Source organism: Chinchilla lanigera, unplaced genomic scaffold (assembly GCF_000276665.1).
Source record: "Chinchilla lanigera isolate Chin_1 unplaced genomic scaffold, ChiLan1.0 scaffold00020, whole genome shotgun sequence".
Lineage (NCBI taxonomy): Eukaryota > Metazoa > Chordata > Mammalia > Rodentia > Chinchillidae > Chinchilla > Chinchilla lanigera.
The window spans coordinates 28,010,426-28,030,138 of record NW_004955421.1 but is presented as its reverse complement, the minus strand read 5'-3'; the positions used below and the strand labels follow the sequence as shown (position 1 = coordinate 28,030,138).

Genomic DNA, 19,713 nt, shown 5'->3' with positions numbered 1-19,713 from the left:
AAAAAAAAAGAGTTAATCCTAGTTTCCAAAAGAATTTTCTCATTTCACTCATGTTCACATACACATGCACACACACACACATCTTACACACACTACACAGTACAAGGACCGTTAAATAACAAAAGGCCGCTAGAGATGCTTCAGAGGCAGTACAGTGCTCAGCTGCACTCACAAGTCCCATCAAGGGACGCACATCCAAGTGTGGCCCGTGCTCAGAGCAGCGGCGCCAGCCGCACCCTCCCGAAGTCCCGTCCAAGTGACGCACATAGAAGTGGGGCACAAGCTCAGACTGGCAGCGCCAGCCGCACCCTCCCGAAGCTGAGCACCAACACTTCTGGGGTATCGCTGCTCCGGAGTCGTGTGTCTCTTCTGCTACCAATCAAAAGCCAACGTAAAATGAAGCGATTCTGAGAACTTCCAAGCAACAACAGACTACAGAACAAAACGCAGGGATGAGACGCCAGGCTAAAAGCAGCCACCGACTCCCTTTGACATCGTCACCTACACCTCACCACCAACACCTCAGCCGTGTGAGGCGTCCCAGCCCACGTCCTCGCTCCCACACTGACGGCTGAGTTACTTTGGACAAGGGTCCGGAGTCTGCCTACAGCCTTTAAAAACCTGTTTAATACAGCCACAGCACAATCCCAAATACTCATTCGGTTCTAGAAGCAGCAAGTTTCAGAGCCACACCAAGTCCACTCACAGCAAAAGAAGACAGGTGCTTACTGGGTAAAGAAGTCTATCACCGTCAAGGTTAAGAACAATTCCCAAGAGACACACGGACCCAGGTTATAAATAGGGATGTGCAAGTGTTTTACGGGAAACATGTAAATGCAACCCTACTTCTGTGGAAACTGACGTCTGACTTATCCAAGGAACCCACACCCCGAAACGAACATTAACACGGACCTGCTAAGGCCACTTCCAACTCAGTGAAAGGCACGGCGGGCTCAATGTCCGAGACCTTCAGTGCTGGGAGGCAGGTGGCGTCTTGAGGTTTACTTTGCAGATCCCGTAATTCTAAGCCTAAAAAAAAGGGAAGATGAAATGCAAGGCTACAGTTAAAAGGTCCTATACAATTTATCTCCTCTTGGAGGTCAAGAGTGTACTAAAATTACAAGATTATATTCGCAATTCACCACCCCAAGCCACGTACTGGGCGAACAGCGACTCCTGTCATTTCCCAGCACACCAGGGTTAGAGGCAGTCCTATCTTCTCAGCAGGGGTTCCCTGCTCTAACTCTCGGTCCTCCATTTACACAGAATCTTGCTGGAGAATGTCATTTTGCTCAGATTGCCCTCTGCTCCTCGAAATTTTATACTGGATAGACAGACTTGTTTTCAGAGTTTTCAAACCATTTCCTGCTGGACTGAAACTTAGTGACATTTGTACTTGTGTTCTATTTCATTTATTTTAACAAAATGCTGTGTCATCACATAAATTTCACAAATTACAGCAATGTTTTTAAAAATATTTCCTTGCCTGGCTGATCTGTTCATCTAGCCAGAGGGAAGAAGCACCTCCCTTGGGGATCACTCCCCAAAACCACACAGTCTATCAGAGGAGAGGATCTAAAAGGACAGGTGTGTGTGTGTGTGTGTGTGTGTGTGTGTGTGTTCCATGAGAAGCCTGAACGGTGCTCGTGTAAAAAGGCTTCACCTAACACATAAATGCCTTAGTTCACAGAAACGGTTCTCAGGGAAGAGCTGTGCCAAGTGGTCACCTCACCCCCCAAGCACAATTCGGAATACTCCTGCTTTCTGCTGGGCTGACCTTAAAAGGAAGAGCAGACTTCAGTGCTAACGGGAGCAGAGCTGTTGCTTACGACAGCTGCTGTTCCAGAACGCGGGCCTGAAGAGCAGGCAGCTGAGGGCAGCTTCAGGTTTTGCTTTATTTTGGGCGCGGCAACGCTTGGGGAGAGAGGCACTTTCCATCAGATGCTCTCCGAGCTGCGAGGTTCCGCTCCACCTAGTGGACTGCGAGGTGATCACATGCTCTCACAGCAGAGCATTCTCTCACCCCGGAAAGTTCCCTCACGCCCCTCTGCGCGGACATACCCGCTGCTCCTGGCTACTAGCAACTGCTACCATTTCCGGGGCTTCAAATAACATCAAACTTATTCTTTTGTGTCTGGCTTATTTTACTCAGTATCATGCTTTTGAAATTCATCAGTGTTGAGCATACCATTATTTTGTTCCCTTTTATGGTTGAACAGTACGGTGGGGGGGGACAAGGGATACACATGTTGGTGGGAATCTGGGTGGTTCCAAGTTCTGTGTGGACATATTCTCACTGCTTGCGGGCCTCACTCAGTGGCGGGATAGCGGGCTGTACATGAGCACATGCTCACTGCAGCGAGAAACTGTACAGCTGCTTTTCTGGGTGGCGGTACGCGCGCTTTCTCCAGCAGCAGCACGGGAGTCCCACCGCTTCACGTAACTGATTGCATTGGGCATTCATGGTATTTTTTTATCTGACCTATTGAAGTAGGTGTTAATTTGCAATTTTCTAATAAATAATGCATTTTCCTAAGAAAATGAGATTATTTCCCACATGATAACAATTTGTTTATTTTCCAATGCTATATCTTTTTTAGTAATATATGTGTCAAAATCTTTGGCCCATTTTTTAACTAGGCTGCATTGTCTCATTGACTTGTTTAAAATTTTTAATGTATTATGGCTACATTTCTAATTAAGTTATCGATATATTTTACAAATGTTTTCCTGCAGAGCCCAGACTGTCCTTGATTAAAAATTTATTTAAATTCCTCCTTTACATTTACCACATCCCTTTCCTAACCCTGGCTAACCCACCATCCTCTGCAGAGTCTCCCAGATCCGGCTCTCTCCACTCCCATCTCAGCCACCTTAGCTGCACACGTAGGTACCACATCACATCACATCTCAGCACGCATAGGTGTCTAACTGCCTTTCAACAGCTTACTCCCCTGTTTGTTCCCCCAAATTACCCTGAGGACGCCACCCTTCCTCTGTTCACTAACTCCCTGATTCTTATGACTCCGTAAGTGAGGTACACGCACTCACCAGTTTCTGGTCCAGTCCCCCTCCAACTGCTCTCCCCAGGGCCTCTCCTTCTGGTGTCGGACCCTTCGCACTGTGCTCTACCCTCACCCACCCCTCCGCTCCTCCGTCTTCACCAGGCACAGCCTGCACACATCCTGCTGTGCTTCACAGCTAGCATGGCCCTTCATGCTCTCACTGGAACATGCTTTTCTGAGAATATAACTTATCCTGCTTATACAGGCTGTCTAGCAATTAACTATGTACTACCACGTAACGTAAGTTTCTTGCCATATTATAGAAGTGTATGGAAAGTATTTATAAAATCTGTAAAATGAATTAAATTTCACAAAGCTTCTTCTTTTTAGTTATTCCTGGCTTTCCACATGAACTACAATGGGACTTTTCTAATAGGGTCGAATCTCATTGCTGAACCCACTGCACCGGGCTGGGGATGTAGCTCAGTGGCACAGAACCTGCCTGGCAAGTGCGAGGTCGTGAGTTTGATTCCCAGTAGCAAAAAAAAAAAATGAACCCACTGCACCAAAAATGAACTTTGCATATACCCAGTAAATATTAGTACTCTGAACTAAGACTTGCCTTCAACTATTAACTAAAAATAAAAAGTTCACTAGGTCTGAATGAGCAGCAGGGAATTATTAAGAATCAAATTAAATACCTGACCTTTTTCATAGATCTGTTGCTTGTCTTCTGGAGAGAGAGAATTGATCTTTCGGTCCAGCTTTTCTGTCTCCATTTGAGACTGTTTCTCATAATACTTGTCATCTGGCTTCATTGATAAAGTGAGTTTATGCTGATTATTCTGCAATAACACAGCAACCAAAAAGGTTAAAAAAGATTTTATTGAAGCAACACACCAAATCAGCCTCTACAGATGTGTTCTTAGTACTGTAGCTCCATTTAACCATTTTTAACACAGAAATAAACTTACCTCAAGGGCTGGTGCTTTACTGTTGTTAGAATTAGAATTACTTAGTCACTATGTCTTACCTATGAATATATCAATAGTCAACATTTTCTTTACATCTTGATATATTTACCCCTTTTAGTATAAATCTTTAATTTTAGTCTAAATAAAAGACAATTGAGGGCCAGGGATGTAGCTCAGCGGCACAGCGCCTACCCGGTAAGCACGAGGTCGTGAGTTCGATTCCCAGTAACCAAAAAAAAAATAAAATAAAATAAAGATAACAGAATTCTAACTTAAGTACCTATCATTATATTATTAACTTCTAAAAGGCTGAAACTAAAATTTTTATTTAATACTTTGTAAATTATTAGAACAAAGCAGATATTGATCTAATGTATGAATCAATGTTAGGTGATTTAACTTGCTTCTTTATTTCACCAGCTAAAACACATACACAAAATGCTCACTTGTGATGCTACAGAGAGGAAGGAGGGCCAGGGATGGCCAAGTTTTTGTTAGAGCAGAACAAAAACTTACTACAGAGAGAAACTGTACCAGGTGAAGTCACTAAATCATGTCCCATGTACAAAACAATGGCACATTTTAAAAACAGCTAATGTAGTTTACCGGTAATACCTTTAAAAGAGTGCTACCTTCTTAATGACTATGTAATAGGAAATACTACATCCAAGCACAATGCCTGGATAGCTAAGAAAATAAGTGAACAAGCCCCACAAGACCTCAATCATATAAAAATGCGTACGCTCAAAAACGAATCACCAACTAATATGACATGGTGAACAACAGCAGTCATTAATGCAAGCATTTGAATTTTTAGTTACAAATTTAAACTGGATACAGCATGCCTGTAATTCCAGCATTTGGGAAGCTGAAGCAGGAGAATTGCCTCAAGTTTGAGCCCAGCCAGGGAAACATAAAAATAACTTGTCTCAAAAAAAAAAAAAGAAAGAAAGAAAGAAAGAAATTGAAGCCCCAGTTGTCGTGGCACAGACACTCTGGGAGGCTGAGGCAAGAGGAGGCGGAGCGTCAGAGGTTTGCGTGCAGCCTGGGCAACTTAGCAAGACTGTCTCAAAATTTAAAACCTTCAAAAGAGCTGAGGCGACAGCACAGTGCAAAGGCCCTGGGTGTGGTCCCAATAATGTACCAAAAACCAATTTTTTAAAAAAATTATGTCATCCATTTATTAACAGAAATTGATTTACATAAAGTTCCTAATGTTACTTTCAATCATTTGAAATCCAACATTAAAGTGAAGACATAAATGCTCCAATTTTCTTACCTTAAAGTACTGTTTTATTTTTTCTTGTAAAAACTTTGGATTTTCCTTAAGACACTGCCTGAATTTAGCTAACTGACCTCCCATCTGCAAGAGCTCCACAGGGTCCCCATCATGATTCCAGCAAGAAGCTATGTACTAGGAAGAAGAATTTGAAAGCGTTAATGCCTCTTACATCACATACACTAGGGGCTGAGGATACAGCTCAGTGGCACAAGCGCCTGCCTAGCAACTACAAGGTCCTGAGTTCGATTCCCAGTACCCACCCCCAAAAAAATCACATACACTGGCTATCCCCTAAATACTACAGTACTCCAATAAACGTCAGAGGGATAATATTTTATCAAAAGTCTAGATTCTGCCAAGCACAGTGGCACACACCTATTATCCCAGCACTCAGGAGGCTGAGGCAGAAGGATCACTATGAGTTCAAGGCCTGCCTGAACTACAATGGCCAGATGCTATCTCAAAAAAAAAAAAAAAAAAAAAAAAAACCCACAAAGATCCTAGATTCTGTATCTTAAAATATTATAAACAATTATGTATTAAAAATTAAGTTGCAAGGTCGTGAGTTCGATTCCCAGTACCGGGAAAAAAAAAAATTAAAAATTAAGTTGTTATTTGGTTGGAAGAAGAATTCATTTGAATCCTACTTTGTTCCAATAAAATCAAAAGCACAAGTTTGAATTATTTCTAGACCAGGCGTGGTGGCACACACCTGCAATCCCAGCACTTGGGAGGCTGAGGCAGGAGAATCGTTGCAAGTTCAAGACCAGTCTGGGCTACAAAGTGAGCTCAAGGCCAGTCTGAACAAGACCCTGTCTCAAAAAGACAATCAATCAATTAATCAATCAGTAAGTTCTAGAAAATGTAATTACCAGTAGATTGCTAGTTATCATAAACATCCATTATCCTGTATGAACCTATTTCACATAAAAACATAAGATATCAAAAAATCAAAAGATACACATACATTGTAAAAGTAAATTTCTATCTGATCCAAAACAGTGTATCTCTCATCCTCAATGAAAAGCACTACCAATACCAGTCTGCATTTTCAGCGCTGCTAAGAACCACTCATTATAAAAGTGAAAAAGATCCATAACCAAGGCAGCTGAGAAGGCACCTACCGAAGTCAGGGCAAGTCCAAAGTTGGTAGTCTGATGCTTCATTTGTATTTCAATTTTATGAAGTAAAGCTTCAATTTGTTCATTTTCAAACCCTTTCCTAAAGAACACAATTTATAACTGAGATGTTGAAAAGAAATAAAACATTTTAGAAGCACAAAGTAGCACAGATAATGTTTAAACAACTAAACATGAACTAGTATGTGTTCCATTACATACAGGGCAAACTATACAAGGTCCACTGAGTCTTCCCTCTGGAGCACTCCTGAAGGAAGGAAGGAAGCAAGCCCTTACAAAGGAGCCTCACTTACTCAACTACTTCATCAATCGTCCTTTCTACAAGGTCTCTGACAGTCTGCACATCCTCCTCAGCAAGCCCTTGGAGGCCAACGCTGAAGTAGGCCTCACGGGTGTTGCCATTGTATCTAGAAAACGAAACAGTTAATGCATTAGAGTCCATGTACGTTTACCACTCACCTGTGCTAACTTTATTTCAAGATCAGAAGAGGGGTTGAAGGGCAGGTAGGGGAATGGGAAAAAAAAGAATCAAGTTGTATCGTGTACAGGTACAAACTCCTTATGATAAATGCAATCATTATGTGTACCTAAAATGTGTCAATAAACTTAAAAGAAACATCAGAACTACCCAAGAACTTTGAATTCCAGATTCCTGCTTTAAAAAGTTCCACAGCGTTCTCAGATACTCACTTCTCAGACACAATAAGGAAAAAAGACATTCAGGTGATTTCAAATATTTCTAAATATAAACTTTTTTTTTTTTTTTTGGTTTTTCTCTGGTACCAGGAACCGAACTCACGACCTTGCGCTTGCCACGCAGGCGCTTTTGCCGCTGAGCTAAATCCCCAGCCCCAATATTTCTAAATATTAATGCACAATTTCTTACAGCAACACAAACCCAGAAATTGAGAACTGCTGAGTTTCACAAAACGTTTAAGATTTCAAAGGCCACTTAACGATGTGAATTTTTACATAGGGAGCAGTATAATATCCACAAACTTGGGAAAGTTATTTTGGTTTTTTTTACCCGAGGTCCCTGGAACCATGACCTAACTCAGCGCTCCCGGGGGAGGGTGGCTTCCCCGGCCCCCACTGACTACACCCCAACAGCACCGCCTCCACTGTAACAACCAGAGATGTCCCAGCTGTAACAAGCGTCCCACAGGAGACAGCAAAGCGGCCCCCGCTGACAAGTGATCTAACGAAACTCACCCAGCATCAGGAGAAAAATCTGCGCCAAGTCCAGACTCAATCAAGGCCTTGTAAAAAGGGGAATTGGGCCCGGTAATCAGGAGTGAAGACAGAAGATTTAACGTGAAGGCTTCAAATGTGTCGGTGATACTTCATTGGAAAAAAACAAGGACAAAGGGAGAATCATTGGCTGTTCTGGTTTTTGTATCATTTAAAATCACTACTAAATAAACAAGCTGAAGTTCCACTAGAAATTCTTGCATTTGAGTAACGATATGGAGAAAAGAGAACACTTTATTTAACACACTGGGGGTTTTTTCATGAATTTGCGTGTCATCCTTGCACACGGGCCATACTAATCTCCACAACATTTCAATTTTCGTACCTGCACCGCTGAAGAGAGCACCACACTGGGTTTTTTTAAATCCAAACCATATATTGTACTCTCACTGCACATCAAATATTCGCTATGTAAAAGTGTGCCAAGTTCTTTCCCATATGTTTCAATTACAGTTAAACATCATCACCAACACATAAAGTAGACAAGAAGCAAAAGATGAAGAGTGACAAGTCCAAGGCGCACAGCTCCCCCGCGGCAGCCTGAGCTCAGCGGCGCGGGCAGAACCAACACGTCTTCTCGTCACTCCTGAGTTCGGACCCAGTTGCTACCAAGTCTAGAATTTCAGTTTCCTGAGTGGTATAATTTTCTGAGTCTAGCGTTCAAAGTAGTTATGTTACACTCAAAGGGACTTGTGACCACTGGAATGTTAACAATTGCTGTTCTAGGGCAACCTTTTCTCCGAAGGAATGGAGCTTTTAAAGTTTAAAAATGCAAAGGACTTTTCTTCTGGATGGCTGCCAAAAATGACTCCCCCATACCCATTTCTGATGTAATTAAAACTCTAGACATTCTGTTCTTTTTTTTTTTTTGTACCAGGAATCAAACTCGGGACCCCGAGCTTGCCAGGCAGGCGCTGTGCCACTGAGCTGTATCCCTGGCCATTGTTCTCCGTTCTTAAACTCAGCTTGAGTCCACAATCTTAACTGTACATTAATTTATACTCGATCAAATTCTCCTAACCTTCTAATTATTTTCCTACCGTTCTGTGGCACGTATGAACAATCACAGAGCATACTCACTCTGGTAGGAGGAAGCTGACACTGACAGTTGTCTGTTTAGAGGCATCTGTAGCCAACGAGTCCGGGCCACAAGTTATGTGGAATTCCCTCTGTAAAATGACAGGATGCTCTAAGTAGACAGTCTGAGTGGCTTTACATTGCCATAGGTTACCCAGATACAGAAAGCGACCCAAGATATGTTCTCACTAAGTTAACCTTTTCTGAAACAAATGGCCATTCTTTAGTCTTGGAAAGCTCCCACCTACACTACAGCCCACAGCATCTCAGAATCCTGTCAGTGCACAGCTCAAGCCCTCACTTCAGCGTATGTAACAGGCAGGATAAAAACACACGTGAAGACTGGGCGGGACACTTACAGGCTGATCCCAGAGCCGCTGGGCCGGCACCATGGTATTTGGTTCAATTTTCTGAAATTTACTCAGCGCTTCTTCCTGTATTTGCCTCAAGTGCTGTTCTAATTCAAAATTCCCGTAAGTGAAGAACCTGAAGTTTTGAGGGAATATGTCAGTCATTTCAGTATAAATGATTAGAAAATCACAGTGATGGGTTTTGCACGAAGGAACGATTCACAGCACACAGCCAGTCCCTCCCAACAAACACCAAAAGGAAGCTATCACCTTTGATGGGATAAGGGGTTCAAACAAATTACAAGTCATGCAAAATGACTTAATTAAATGCAAATCCAACAAAAATGGATTTTCTGTCTTATTTTAAGTCTGCTATGAAAGTACTACAAAAATTACATAACCTATTTGTTAAATTACACCCAAACTATAGTAGTAAAGTAATCCATCTAAGACTGACAAAAGAATCTCCTAAAATTCAATTTTAGGATGCAAATTTCAAATTATGTATGTTTTTAAGAATTATTTAACCGGAGGAAAAGCTTACAAAACAGACTTGATCTTTCTCTGTAGTATTAACTTATCTGAGCTAAGGTTAAGATTTGAGGAACTATCGTATTAAAGATCTTTTAAAAATTTTATACTCAGATACTTAGGAACAAATTTTACACCCAAAGGTTTGAGTAACCCAGTAGCAATCAGCACCCCTGGCATTCAGACGCTGGTCCTCAATGCCCTCCCCACTTAATCACAGAACTCAGGGGAGGATAAGATCAGCTGAAGACCCACAGCAGTAAGAACCTGGGCAGCCATGGGTGGGAGGAAGAGGTAGAAACCAAACAACTCAACAAAGACTAAGGAACGATCAGAGAGGAACTTCCATGGGCCACAGCTGGAACACTTCAAGGGTCAAATAGTAACTGGATTCCATTTGCTCATACAACCTCAAATACATACACATATAAAAATATTTCCATGAGGTCACAGCGGTACTAAGCAACAAACCAAAACAAGGACAGCAGCAAGACAGGAAAAAAGAGAGACCAGAAGAAGGCTCTTTTGTCATCACTGGAGGGAGCCAAAGCCATCATCTCTCTCACTCAAACTGGAAAACAGCCCCCCGCCTCTCCCCTCAAACTACACTTCAGGGTACTCCAACAGACCTCGCTGGTGAGCGGGGCTCTGCTTTGCACAAGTCTAGTAATAAATGTAGAAGTTACAGGACGAGAAAACTTAGTGAACTGCAGTCAAATAATGTACTCAGGCAACAATCATCAACAGGATGATGGGGCACTGGGCCAGTACTCCCAGGTGCCAGCCTCTCCACGCGGCAGACGGCCCCTGAGCAGAGGGGCAAGAGCACCTCCCAGCGAGGAGGCTGCTGCCACCAGCCTCACCTGCGGAGTTTAGCATTCCCACTGTTGCTGAACAGGCGCCACAGTGCCCAGTGGGGTCCGGCAGGGGACACAGAGTCACCTATGAAGGGTCCACCTGACTCCAACCAAGTCACTGGACCCAAGTTCTACTTCTTGAAAATTCAGGTGGTGCACTCCATAATCCCAGCACTCGGGAGGCTGAGGCAGAACAACTGTTGTGAATTCAAGACCAGCCTGGGCTACAAAGCGAGCTCACAGCCCGTCTGAACTGCACCACAAGACCTTGTCTCAAAAAGACCAAAAAAAAAAAAGTAAATTCAGGGACAAGTCAACAACAGCACACGAGCCAGCCAGACACGCTAGAAAGTGAGAGAGTGTCCAGAGAAGGCCTGGCCTGATGGCCCCGCCGCTGTCCACACAGGATGCCCGGGACCCGCTGAACGGCAACACGCCACGTGTGGGCTCGTTTGGGACGAACACACATTCGGCAACAACGGGATATTCTGAATATAGAGTAAGAAATATTTAACAAAATTTAATTTAATGAATTTTCTTATTAAAGAAAAGACATATTTTAGGGTCACAAAGCTAGTGATAAGCAATCAGGTCTATAATTTACTTCAGAACTGTCAGCACAGTATGTGATATGTGTGTATGGATTCAAGATTCCAATCTACTTTTTTCTATGAGCTTAAGAATTTTCATAATTCGGGCCTTTGGGCTGGGCCCAAGCCGCACAGGCACCCAGGAGGTGGGCCACCATTGCCTGGGAAGCTGTGTGGCGGTGCGCCAGCCACCACCGCACAGTCAAAAACTATCATGGCACAGAGAAGCAATGACACAATTGGCCCACCACGCGCCAGCTGCAGAGGCCCACCCGGACCATGCATGAATCATCCCAACATGGAGAAACCCCTGGGAATACACGCCACACAATGGGTCATTCTTGCCCCTACTGTTGAGAACCAGAAAGGTCCAGAGTCAGCAGAGGAGCAGCTGCTAAATAAGGACTCAGAGAACATGAGAATGTTGACTAAGCCTGAAGAGTCATAAGTCTAGTGTCATGAGGGCCGTTCGGAAGCTGGAAACCAGGAGGACCTTGCGCAATACCTGGGGAGACCACCTGGAAGCCATTCTTCCCCTGACAGTACAGGCTGTGGTGGAGCTCTGGAGAGGTCTGCACCGAGATTCCTGCTGCCTGTGCTGACAGTTGGGGAGAGGACACTAACTGGTTGTGGGGTCCCAGTGTGCTGGGAGGCTGGAGAGAAAAAGCTACAAAGAATGGTTTTCACCCCAGATGGCTCACTTGAGATATTAGTAAGAACTGCCTCCTCAGTATTCTATAGCCATGACAAGGAGGCGGCCAAGGAGAGAAAACAAAGAGACCAAGAAAAAGCAGCTGCTTTTGCTGCACCACTAAGAGAAACAGACCCTAAGTCTGATTCTCGGGGCCCCAAGAAGAACTCGTCGACTACATTCATCTGCTACCACTGTTAAAAGCCAGGCCACCTCAAGAGGAACTGCCCTCAGAAGCCCCCTGGGCCATGCCCTGAATGCAAAGGAGACCACTGGAGATCGGTCTGCCCTCTGAAGGGGAGGCCCCAGAGCTCAGACCCATCCTACCAGTTAGTCTAACAGGAATGAGGGGGCCCGGGGCATACTCTGCCTTCTCCCTCGGGCCAGACTGTCATCTCCATGGAGGAGCCCCAGGTAATCATGACTACAGAGGAAAAAGAAAAACAGCCTGTTGCTAGACACAGGTGCAAGTCTCTTGGTCCTTCTTTTCAATCCTGGCCTTCCTTCCAACCGCCACACCTCAGTGAGTCACTGGTGAGGTGGTAATATGCTATTTTTCACAACCCTTAGGCTGTAACTACTTGTTAGATCTTTTTTGCATATCTGTCTTCCTGAGAAACCACTTTGAAGATACCACCATGTATTACAGCAGCCATTGATATTTTCCTACTAAACTGTCCATAACTCTGTAATGTTTGTATTGTTCCTATGCTATTTCATAAATGGTTGTATGTTTATTACTATGTGTTTCCTACAACAACCATTGAGAATAGTCAATGATTATTCAATTGGTCACTCATGTATAGCTCTATTTATTTTCTTTAGAAACCATTTTGAAGATACCAAAGTATAGTACAACCATTGATAATCTACCACTTTTGTCTGTAACTCACTATTATTTGCCTATTTGCTTTCCTCAGAAACTATCCTGTAGATAACAATATGTAAAACAACAACCACTGATAATTTCCTACCACTTTGTCTGTAATTCAGTAAGCCCCATTACTATGTTATTCTTCTTTCACTCTTTAAAATAATAAAAAGAATTTTCATAATTCAAATTTTTAACTTTTTACCAAAAATAATTTGCAAGTATGATTTTAAATTAGTACTTGATTTAATATATCACTAATAATTTCATGTACAATTTATCTAAAAGTAAGTATGTAAGATTCAATTATGACACCCATCATTTATAAAGAACCTCTGTGCCAAGAGCAGACCTTCAAGCTTTACAGGCACCGTGAAAATTGGTCCTACAAGGGGGATGCCATCGTGAGCATTTCCATTCCACACGTCATGAAACCAGGACAAAGATGCCAGGCTGAGGGACTTGGACTCTCTACTAAGGGTGACGCCAAAGGCTATTTGTACCCTTCATGCTGCAGCAGCTGACAGTCATCACTGGAATCAGCATTCAAGTAAAGCAGAGAGGCAAACTTAAGAATCTTATCGAGATTTCTATAGTTCTGAAGCAAACACTTACTTGCAAAATGTGAGAAAAGCCATGTCACTTAGTGTAAGACTACAAGTAAGTCAATTCTTAACCCACCTTTAAGCCTTTAAAATCAAGTATTACCTAGCATTACTTGGGTGATAATGGGTAGCATGGAACTGTTTAAGCTGTTCCCACGTGAGCTCTGGGATGCACAGCGGATCACCTCCGGAGATCACGGAATATGTATGGTCAGGAAGAAGTTTGTTCTGAAGGTTCTGTGAGAATATCCTCTCATTGTCTGACTTGAAATCAAAAAAAGAGCAAGAGTTAGGGTTAGGGTATGTAAAATAGTCGTGACACAAGATGTGACTATGAAACGTGGTGTCATGGCTTGTCTCTCGATGCCCCCTCACAGCCTAACGTGCTCATAGGTGGGGCTTTACAGAGGCGGCTGGATCTAGGGTGAGTGATGCTGGGATTAAGGATGCCCGCTGAGTGTAGGTGGCACCACTCAAATGGTGGGTAGCCTGGAAGGAGTAACAGGGCAGCCGCCGCTGCTGCTGCTGCTGCTGTTTCTACGGCCTGCAGCTTTGCTGCTTTGCACCTTCCACTGGCCCTGCTTCTACTGTTTCTCCTCTGTCATGCCCCTGTGCCATGGAGCCAGCTGACTACGTGCGGAAACCCCTACAGACTACGAACCAAAATCAACCTTCCTCCTTTAATTCTGGATGCTGAGTATTTTGCCTCAGCAACAGGAGAAGTAACTAAAACACACAGCATGTTACAATACATAAATTAATCATATTCTGGACCAGCTATCTCTAACACCTGTAAGTAAAACTGCTCTAATGGCAATCAAGGCCATCAAGGGAGGTACTGTTTAAAGGAGCATTCAAGATCCTGCACTACCCTTCCCCACATCACCGGCTCTCCTTACCCAATCCTCCAACCTGAGGTCAATTTTCTCTTTGTGACTATTATCTCCTGAGACAAAGGGACAGAACCCAACTGTTGTAATACTTCCCCTCCTGCTACTCAAGACTTCGTGACCGTTCTCCCTATCCACATGATTCACTCTAACTCACTGAGATTAGAAAGAAACAACCAGGCTTGAGGTTTGCTTTTAACAATCATATACTGGACTGTGAAAACAAAAATAAATAAATAAATAATTTACTCATGATCTGTACAGGGGACCAAAGAACTCGCTCTCTCCTAAGAGAAGAGAAATTCACTTCTCAATATGCACTGAGCGAACAACTTCACAGCTTCGGTCACGGAGGAAAGCTTGGTGAAATAACGATGAGCGTGCTAGGACTCCAGGTGTCCAGCAGCCACCTGGCCTTGAGTCTCAGAAAGTTCTCTTGGGGAGAAACAGTTCCTACATGGACTTTAAGAGTTTGCCAGATGAAAGAGGCCACAAAAATCAGAGAGCAGCATGAAGTACACGAGCTTGCGCAGTACAACACGGAGACCCGGAGCGACCAGCACAGGCCTGGAAAGTCAGGAGGACACAGGACGGGGCCCGGGCCTTCCATCATGGGGGGGCTCTGCTCAGAGCACTGGCCCCCTTAATGGAGGAAGCCATTACCTCGTGAAAGTACTGTTCGATGGGGTAATTACATACTAACTACCTTCTACACGTCTCTACTTCAAAATTTTACACAGATCAAGATAATTTTAATAGAAGAAAGGAGAAATACTTACAAACGCCCCCTTCATCTCATTAAAGACCACGCCTTTAAAGGTCAAGGGCGTCTGGGGGTCGCTGGGATTCGCATGTTCTAGCCGCCACCCTTCCTGCCTGAATAATGGTAAATAAAAAATAAATACATGAAAGGTGATAGTGAGTCTAATGCTAAAGCCGAAATCAATTAATCATTACATACCAGAAATCTAGTTCCCGCAAGCATGGGAAAAAGGTTGCATCCAAATACACGGAGAGGAGATTCTGAAAATCCTTGGCATTTTGCGTGGAAAATGGATACAGAGTATAATCACTGGCTGGGTACAAACGAAAAGTAAGATTTTTTAAAATACAAGAGTCTTACAAAAATCGTGTGCTTTCAAGGCTCACTTCCCCACGTTAGTTTTAGCCCAATGTAAAGCAAGCAGCAGCAACCCCATGCTCTGGCACCACACTCCCCACTCTGAGCCTCAACTTCCCCGGACACAACCCGAGGTCTTCCCTCAACGGGCACCAACACTACTGCGTCAGTAATTTTTACACAGTTCAAGCCCCGTTAGAGGGATTTTCACACACTTGGAAAGATAACCTCCTTCTGTGCGACTCTGATTTGGATCAGCCCTACCCTCAATCCCCCACAGAACGTCCTTCATTAGCCCCTGCACCATCCTCAGAGGTATTAGACGTCAAGTCAGACACCACTAGCACTAACCTAAAGTACAGACTCCTAATGTGGCAACAATAGTCCCCAAAGAAAGTGATTTGGAAATTTACAGAAAGAACTCACATACCTTTTTTCTGAAACTCCAGTTTTGATAATCTGACCACAATGTGGCCTGCCCTAAAGGATTACATTTCTAACATCTTTCACCGTACTAGACACTGGTGATTTACTCCAGTGTATTGATTAATTGCCAACTACCCTCTTTTTTTTTTTTTTTTTTGGTTTTTTTTCCGGTACCGGGAACCGAACTCACGACCTTGCACTTGCCAGGCAGGCACTTTGCCGCTGAGCTAAATCCCCAGCCCCCTACCCTCTTTTTTCTTAGCAAGTAACTGAATTCAGTGCTTGTGTCTGGCAAACCCAAGGGTACTCTCAGTTTAGGATGTACGTCTTACCTGTAAAGGCATTCATAAAAGTGGATAATGACCTATTTAACATTTTGAAGAAAGGATCTCTACATGGGTATTTCTGAGAACCACAAAGGACCGTGTGCTCAAGAATATGTGGGACTCCAGTACTATCCATTGGAGTAGTGCGGAACTGTACGCTGAGGAAAAGAGAAAGGGATAAATTCAGTGGGAAAGGTCACCCTTAGTACTGCCCAACAGAATTCCTAAACATGTGACTACCTGGGATTAAAAACAATCATAATAATCATCTTAGCATCACAATCTTTAAATGAAATGTCTTCTGAATATAACATGAAATCACTGACTCAGACTATAAGATTGATTACAATAGTATAGTATTTAGGTAAGGATATGAATTTATATCTGTTTTACCTTTTCAGGATACTCTGTCAATAAAAATAAAATGTTGAGATATTAGTTTAGACACCAAACGTAGATGTTTTATTTATTTTTTATTTTTATTTTTATTTTTATTATTTTTTGGTCTTTTTGAGACAGGGTCTCGCTGTAGAGTTCAGGCTGGCCTTGAGCTCACTTTGTAGCCCAGGCTGGTCTCTAACTTGCAACAATCCTCCTGCCTCAGCCTCCTGAGTGCAGGGCAATATAAACGTTTTAAACAGAGACACCCAAGAATCCGTTTTTACTCTACAGCACACACCTGAACAAGTTGTTTGTGTCTTCCCTTGCCAGGTGTAGGTACCTGGCTCCTGTGCCGTCATGGCTGAGCTTCACTGCGGTTAGCAACAGTTCAGGGACAGACGTTACCTGAGGGAAGAGGAAATGTGTCAGCAGCTAAACTTAGGCAGAATAACTACCTTCAATGCACTGACACAACTGGCATTTCTGCCATAAGTTAAATGACACCAGGGAGCCAGCATTTCAGACCTAGAGCCAGCATTTCAGACCAAGCAACTTGTCCATACCCCTGACCTTACGAGTGAGGATATTAAGAATTTTTAAAAGGCTGATAAATGATATGCCTTTTTTTCCAGTATTACTACTTGTTCGCTATTTCTAAATACATCACATACAACCCTGTGAGACATACATTTTCATCCTTATTTACAGATTTAAAAAACTGAAGTTCAGATGGGCATGGTGGCGCACGCCTGTAATTCCAGCACTCAGAAGGCTGAGGCAAAAGGATTGTTGTGAGTTCAAGGCCAGCCTCTACAGAGCAAGACCCTGTCTCAAAAGTACAAAAAATAAAATAAAATAATAAAAAAAAAACAAGGTTCAGAGCAATGCAATAAACAGGACCACACTTCTGGCGTCCGCGCCCTTTCCACTACACTACGTCCCGCTTGAACAGTAACGGCTGCCCTTTGCTCCTCTGCTGTGTCGCCGGCTCTTACATCTCACTCGATTTTCAGAATGGTTGTGTAAGATAAATGCAGAAACGGGCTTTCATCTGCAGGAGGAGGAGGATGATTCTGGAAATAAACTGCTTCACCTCTTTGAAAATGGTTCTCAGGGCTAAGCTGGGTACCCGCTACTTGTCCCCAGTGGAAGGATCATCATAAACATAGCAAGGTCCTTCATAATGCTAGGAAGAGCCAGAGGGGTTTAAACGCCCTTAATAAGAATGAATGAATCTTCATTCCCTGAAGAAGTCAGCAGAAGAAGAGACAATCATTTGTTAATCTACTTAGGTCTCCCGTATTAAGTGTCCACAGCCCTTGGTATTAAAGAAAGTGCCCTGTCTTCCAACGCTGCCAGCTGGCCTTCTCTCCTTTCAATCACCTACCACACCGCTGTGACAACCACACCATTTAATCAGCCCCTTTTCACGGGCCCTGAAAGTAACCTGCTCATTCTTCCACTGAATTACTGGCATATGAATGATTAGAACTCGAGTCTCACGATCCCAAGGCAGAGGTCCGCCACACGGAAGACACACACAATGTGGTCCGGTGACACCTACATAATGGTAAAGTGCTTGTGCTTCCAAGTTCACTGTACTTTACATAATTGATCAATATACTTAAAATCAGTAGGTGCAGTGAGATGTCTGCCTACTGAAAGCTTGCTTTCTCAAAGCAAGACTCGTAAGTTTTTTAAAATTTGAAAAATAGGGGCTGGGGCTTTAGCTCAGCGGCACAGCGCCTACCTGGCAAGCGCAAGGTCGTGAGTTTGATTCCCGGTACCAGAAAAAAAAAAAAAAAAAAATTGAAAAATAAGAACAACTCTTGAGAGGCAAAGCAACTTAATGAGACCTCCTCCCCCCCATCTCAAGTGACAAAAAATACAAAGGGCTAGGGATGTAATTCCCTGGGAGGAGCCTGGGTTCAAATCCCAGTATCACCAATAAATGAAGGATGGATGGTTGAAAAGAATTTACCATACTGAATAAGGTCCTTATTAGCAGTAACTTGTGTTATAAATCCAAGCTTCTCTGCATGGCTTTCAAGGCACTTTACAAATACTCTGACGCTGTTTTCATGACTCAGTGCTCCTGAACTCCGGCTGGGTCGCCCTGCGTCACTGGCCTTACTCCTGTCCCGCTTAGAGATGCATGGCCTTCGCCACAAGCCCTTCCCTCCCCCCAGCAACAGAACTCTCTCCCTCTCCTCCCTCTGCCCATGGTATTTCCGCACGACAGTCTTCATGCCGTGCCTTGTGTTACAGCTGCGTATGAGGCTGTGCACATTCTAAGCTATTTGTCCTTATACTTGGTGTAGCATTAAGCACAGCACAAAACCCACAACCAAACCCTGGAAGCACATACTCCTCAATCATTACCCTGAGTTAACAAGCAATGTGAAAGGTTTAAGAATAAAAAAAATTTAAAAAATAAAAAAAAAAACAGTACAAGCTCTTTTGACACAGCCAAGTAAATTTTTGTCCAGAATTTCTTCTTTAAAATTTTCTTTAAAATTCTGATACCCAAGTGGCTCAGAAAACAAAATTTCCACTTAAGTTAGAGTAAATTACTTGATAACAAAACCTGACTGGAGAGACACAGGGAGCTGAGTCTTTTGTGATCACACCTGGAGTAAACAGCAGGACTGGCTACAAAAACACTGACGCTGACTCCAAGATCCTGTCACAGTGTCACCATCCCAAACTGGAAAAGATACCAGGCTCTAAGAGCCTTAAGTAAGGGCTAGGGATCATTTTATCAGCAGACGCTGAGCTCCTACCACGCACGAGCCAGGAACTAGGCAGGGCTCAGGGATGCAAGGGTAAGAACTAAAGCCTCCAAAGGACTTCACACACCCGCAGAAGCCACATGTGCTACCTACCCCAAGTTACAAACCAGACAGACCCGTACCTGCTCTACGGTGAACCCGTGGGTCTGCTCCCCCACCTTATACTGCAGAGCTCTCTCACAAGCTTTGCTGCTGCTCCGCCTCCACTCCTTGTGCTGTGTACGGCTGTGTTTAAGAAAATCATTAGAGTTAGATGATTTTCAGGACAACTGTTTAGTAAACATAATTCACAATATAATGAAAATGCCATCATGTGTGATAGATAATTGACTAAAGAAAAATTAAACCTTGTATTTTCCAAAATCTTGGACATTCCAGAAAACTAATTTCACTCAAAGTTCTTTCCATTTTAAACTTTACCTTAATACAGATGAAACTTCATAGTAATTAAATGTCAAATACTCTACTACTATTCACAAGTAACTACAGTACAAGTGTGTACAAATGTCTCTCCAGGGGCTGGGGATTTAGCTCAGCAGCACAGCGCCTGCCTGG

At 43.3% G+C, this 19,713-nt stretch overlaps 1 protein-coding gene across 1 annotated transcript in view; it reads right to left on the bottom strand.

Annotated features, from left to right (window-relative positions):
- Positions 1 to 19,383, bottom strand: part of Pitrm1 (pitrilysin metallopeptidase 1) — a gene marked incomplete at its 5' end in the record, with an annotated part of 30,581 nt that extends 11,198 nt beyond the window's left edge. The window contains 14 exon segments of the mRNA XM_013513654.1: positions 913 to 1,029; positions 3,712 to 3,850; positions 5,259 to 5,393; positions 6,386 to 6,482; positions 6,694 to 6,807; positions 7,613 to 7,741; positions 8,732 to 8,820; positions 9,088 to 9,214; positions 13,327 to 13,487; positions 14,893 to 14,989; positions 15,075 to 15,189; positions 15,992 to 16,143; positions 16,665 to 16,771; positions 19,281 to 19,383. Coding sequence (XP_013369108.1) covers positions 913 to 1,029; positions 3,712 to 3,850; positions 5,259 to 5,393; positions 6,386 to 6,482; positions 6,694 to 6,807; positions 7,613 to 7,741; positions 8,732 to 8,820; positions 9,088 to 9,214; positions 13,327 to 13,487; positions 14,893 to 14,989; positions 15,075 to 15,189; positions 15,992 to 16,143; positions 16,665 to 16,771; positions 19,281 to 19,383 — 1,682 coding nt within the window.
- Between the last annotated feature and the right edge of the window lie 330 nt (positions 19,384 to 19,713).